This window comes from Limulus polyphemus, unplaced genomic scaffold, assembly GCF_000517525.1.
Source record: "Limulus polyphemus unplaced genomic scaffold, Limulus_polyphemus-2.1.2 Scaffold8461, whole genome shotgun sequence".
Classification (NCBI taxonomy): domain Eukaryota; kingdom Metazoa; phylum Arthropoda; class Merostomata; order Xiphosura; family Limulidae; genus Limulus; species Limulus polyphemus.
Window position 1 is genome coordinate 8,415 of NW_013674071.1, and position 4,370 is coordinate 12,784.

At 32.0% G+C, this 4,370-nt stretch overlaps 1 protein-coding gene across 1 annotated transcript in view; it reads left to right on the forward strand.

Annotated features, from left to right (window-relative positions):
• The window catches only part of LOC106475355 (prolyl endopeptidase-like), a 14,697-nt gene that overhangs the window by 3,133 nt on the left and 7,194 nt on the right, over positions 1-4,370 (forward strand). Inside the window, exons 2-3 of the mRNA XM_013936043.2 lie at positions 1,206-1,333; positions 2,936-3,031. Coding sequence (XP_013791497.2) covers positions 1,206-1,333; positions 2,936-3,031 — 224 coding nt within the window. The remainder of the gene's footprint in view (positions 1-1,205; positions 1,334-2,935; positions 3,032-4,370) is intronic.

Sequence of the window (4,370 nt, forward strand, 5' to 3'; positions counted from 1 at the left end):
ACTAGGAGCCAGCCCAAAAACTCAAGAGCCAGGTATGCTTAACCTAACTTCACTTCTGTTTGTACCGGGAAATGTGTTTGTTTATTCTCATGTCAAAGAGTGCATGCTATCAATCACATAATATCAACAACCACATGATAGTATTGCCTGAACTAACTGCCTTAGGTCCCATATGATCTAAACACATGCACTGATTGGTTGAATTGCGAGAAAAAAAGAATAACAAAATGGCATGAAATTAGTAACATGTTGTACACCTGCAGTGCTTCATTCCTGAAAAAACATGAAGTGTTGAATCTGACATTAAAATCCTAGAAACAAAGTTCAATTTAGGAGTCAAAGAACACAAAAATAGTTCTGGATTTCCAAGAGTCCAGAACTTTTCTAGATTCGAGTTCTGTTTAGCACAGCCCTATGCACAAATAAAATGGGAGAAAATAGTAGGTGCCACGATGAAATTTTGGTTTCAATGGCCGCCTGCTCCCTAGGAATTGTCGAGGTCTGAATTAATAATTGTTTGTCAGGAAAATGAATAAAATTCCTTTTTTGTAAAAACGAAATTCGATATGAGTGTTTGTATGTTTCATATGTAAGGTATTCTCTGTTATTTCATTAACAATATTGATTAGTGTTTAATATATCTGCTTGCATTGTGTTTAAGTTTTTATTATTATATTTTTATTGTTGAGAGTATTTTGCATTGTTAGCTCAGTATAAATCTTCTGAGCATGACTGAACCTCATGAGATATTATTAGGATTACACCTAAGAATATTGCAAACAGTAAGAATAGCCAACTGATCAAACTATGCATTCTAGTATTTACAAGGTAGAACTTCTATATTCTTAGTTAACTATGCTCATTTCTGGGTTGAATTTTAGTTTTTATCTATATAGATAACTTGCTTTAAACAGAAGTTCATATTAAAATAGTGGTACTTGAAGACACAGATGACAAGGAATAACTTCATATCTAGTAATTGTCCTTGGCTTTTGACACTCAGTCATTATTCAGTCACATTTTGCAAAATACAAGTTCTGTGCTATAGTAAGTAACCTTAATTTGGATATATTAACTATAAGATTACTAGAAAATGTTTTTCATTATGGAGAGATTGTATAATTTTTTTAAATTTCGTGATTATATTTGAGCACATAAAATATTATGAAAGTCAATTTTTGTTATGCTTTTATGTGTACTTCTAGGTATCGGATCCGTATCAGTGGCTTGAGGATCCAAACCTTGAAGAGACTAAAGCTTTCGTTGATGCACAGAATGCCATTACATTTCCTTATCTAGAATCTTGTAAAGTAAGAAATGTACTGAAGGAAAGGTGAGTGGTGTTTATATTTTTTATCATTTTTGGGCAAAACAAAACATATATATTTCACTGTCTTGTACCTGTTTCCAGAACATTTTTTAAGAATATTTAGCTTCACATTTCTATTTAACAGGATGTTTTCTTGGGGACTTGCACATTATACCTTGCATGTATATTCAAAACATTCTAATTTGATAGTGTAATGGTATCTAAATGATGCTATAATGTACTATGGTATTTTCCATAAAAATGGACTTCCCCCACAGTAAATTGGTAAGGCCTGTTAAATAGAAGGTCTGGAGAATACCATTTCCCAGAGTATCAGTTTGTATCTATTTGAGCTTCAACTGAAGTTTTCAAGAAGTCTTCACACAAAATGCACAACAATAATCTTTCTTTACAAAATAGTCAGAAACAAGTACAGTATTAAACAAAAACAAGGACAAGTGTTTATAATACATGTATGGAACTGGCAAGAGAGAGATTTTGTAAAAATACATCTATTTGTTCTCTCTTTGTAAGTTACATGAAAAAAAAAGTTAAAACTTAAACCACTCAAAGTTAAAATATGGCAAAATGAAAAATACTAAAGTAAGGCAGTAATCAGCACTGACAGTGAATCTGTTATAGATCTAAATGAATCTTAACCAAAAATATAGGTCTAAGAGGGGAGAGTCTGGCTTTAAATACCAAAATACAATATTATGAACAAAGTCGGGCTGCTCATGACACACATTCCTGTTTGTCTGAAGTATTGTCACTTGAACACAAGTGGGAAAGCCCCAGGCTATAACATAATTTACTGACAAAAAAGACAGCTGTCTATTTTGGAACATCATGAGTCAAGTAGGGGTGTTGAGAGCCAGCTTGAGCTCCAGGGTCAGTAATATCATCAGGTCCCCCCTTTCCTTCTATTTATTAACTTTTGCTGATTTTTCATAAAATAAGCTTAGGTGATAAATTTCTTCATGAATCCAAGCAATAACCATTTTAGCTCATTAAAGTAGTATGCATTCCTAGTGAGCTTCCTCCTTGCCCCCACCCTCTCTTGTCAGCCCTGGAGTCAAGTCACAGTTTGTAAGAAAATATCTTTAATGACAGTTAGTGAATTGTGTCCTTTGCTCAGCTAAAGTAAGGAGAAATTATGTTGCATGCTTGAGCAACTCTGTCCAAAATGAACTGAAAGTAAACAGAAAATTCACATTTTGATTAAGGAAGTAGCAGAGGTATGGCATTGTTCTGTACCACAGGACCCAAACTTTGTAGTGATTAGACAATACAGGTAGAGTTATCACAGTTTCTGTTGTTGTGACATACATAAATGTGTCTTGTACCATCATCATACTTAGTACCATCAGTGAAGTGGATGTTTTTGAAAAGAGAACTGTATAAAAAAAGATAGTTTGTACAATGAGTATATGACTTCAGTTTGGTAAGGGTAATACGTCATTTCTGTACTATTAAAGTTATAACCTATTATAAGATAAAATAACTGATGTTCATGTAATATTGTGAAATATGCTAATGTAAATACAGTTTGTATATAAACATGTCTGTTTTCTTATATCCAATAACAGAACACTGATTTGATGTTTTTGAAATTGTTTATTTAAGGTTGACTGAGTTATGGAATTACCCTAAATACAGCTGCCCTGCTAGAAAAGGGTCAAGATATTTTTTCAGCATGAACACTGGACTTCAGAATCAAAGGTTTGTTTATGGTTAAGATTATAATCCTAAAAGTTTTACTGTAATAAGAAATAATAATAATAATATATTTTAACCACACCTACAGCACTTATAAAGTACACTGCCCTATTGGATGCAGATGGACACATTATTTTAGCCATCTTCCACTTGCAGTAATGGTCAAACAATTTCACATCTGGAACACTTTACAGCTGCATCTTTCTTGGATTGTGAATATAGCTGATAAGTTTTGCATCCAAGAAAAAAGGCTATTTAATTGTGGACATTGACCAAAGCAACTGCTGACGTGCTTTAATGGATTTCTTATTGACTATAGTATAGCATGAAAGATAAACACACCTATCAGCACTAGAAATCACACAGAGTTGGTCTTGTTTTACACTTGCATTAAAAGCTGGAGTGAACTCTTTATTTGTCCCAAACTCTTTGAGAAGGTGGAACTTGGGCCAAAGGTAGAACACCATGCGTTCAGGCTAGATCCTTTGTGTCCCTGGAAAATTTTGAAACTCAAGATTATCAGAAATATCATTTCGTCTTTTTTCTAACCTTTTTTTCATACAACAATTGAGTATTAACAGTTGATAAATATATATAAATTTAGATTTTATATTCATTTTTTGCTTTTATTGTGACACTAGAAGTACCAGTTGATTTTTTTACACTTTGTATAAATGCCACGACTTTGTCCCTTCCCCATCACTGATGGTTATAAAGTGTTTTATGTGTGTTCTAAAATTGTATTGGTTATAGTATTTACTATGACATTTACAATGTTTTTAGATATGGGTTATTTACAATTTTGTGTTGTATACAAACTTGTATGCTGAGAACTACAGAACTATGTACTGTTCCAATATATAAAATTCAAGTTGCATCATATAGTTGGTAAATAAAATAAACCTTAAAAAAAAAAGAAAGAAAAAACATGTATCTGTTATTTATTATTGTAATGTACATTATTCACTAAATAACTGCCTCCTAGTGGCACAGTGGTATGTTTTTGGGCTTACAATGTAGAAATTGGTGGTGGGCAAATCACAGATAGTCCATTGTGTAGCTTTGTGCTTAATTACAAACAAACAAACACTAAATAACTAATTATATGGTAGTTTAATTGTCATGTGTAATTTAAGTTAGAACTCAAAGTTTTATAATTACCCTTTTGTAAAACAAAAACATTTGAAACATGCAGCTGATAACTGTTTTTTGAACATTGCTTTTTGGAGAGATGGCTATCTAAATATGTATATGTATAGGTGTGTGTGTGTAGTGTATATATATATATATATATATATATTATTTTTATAGATGCTATATATATACTAGAGAGAGAAATATA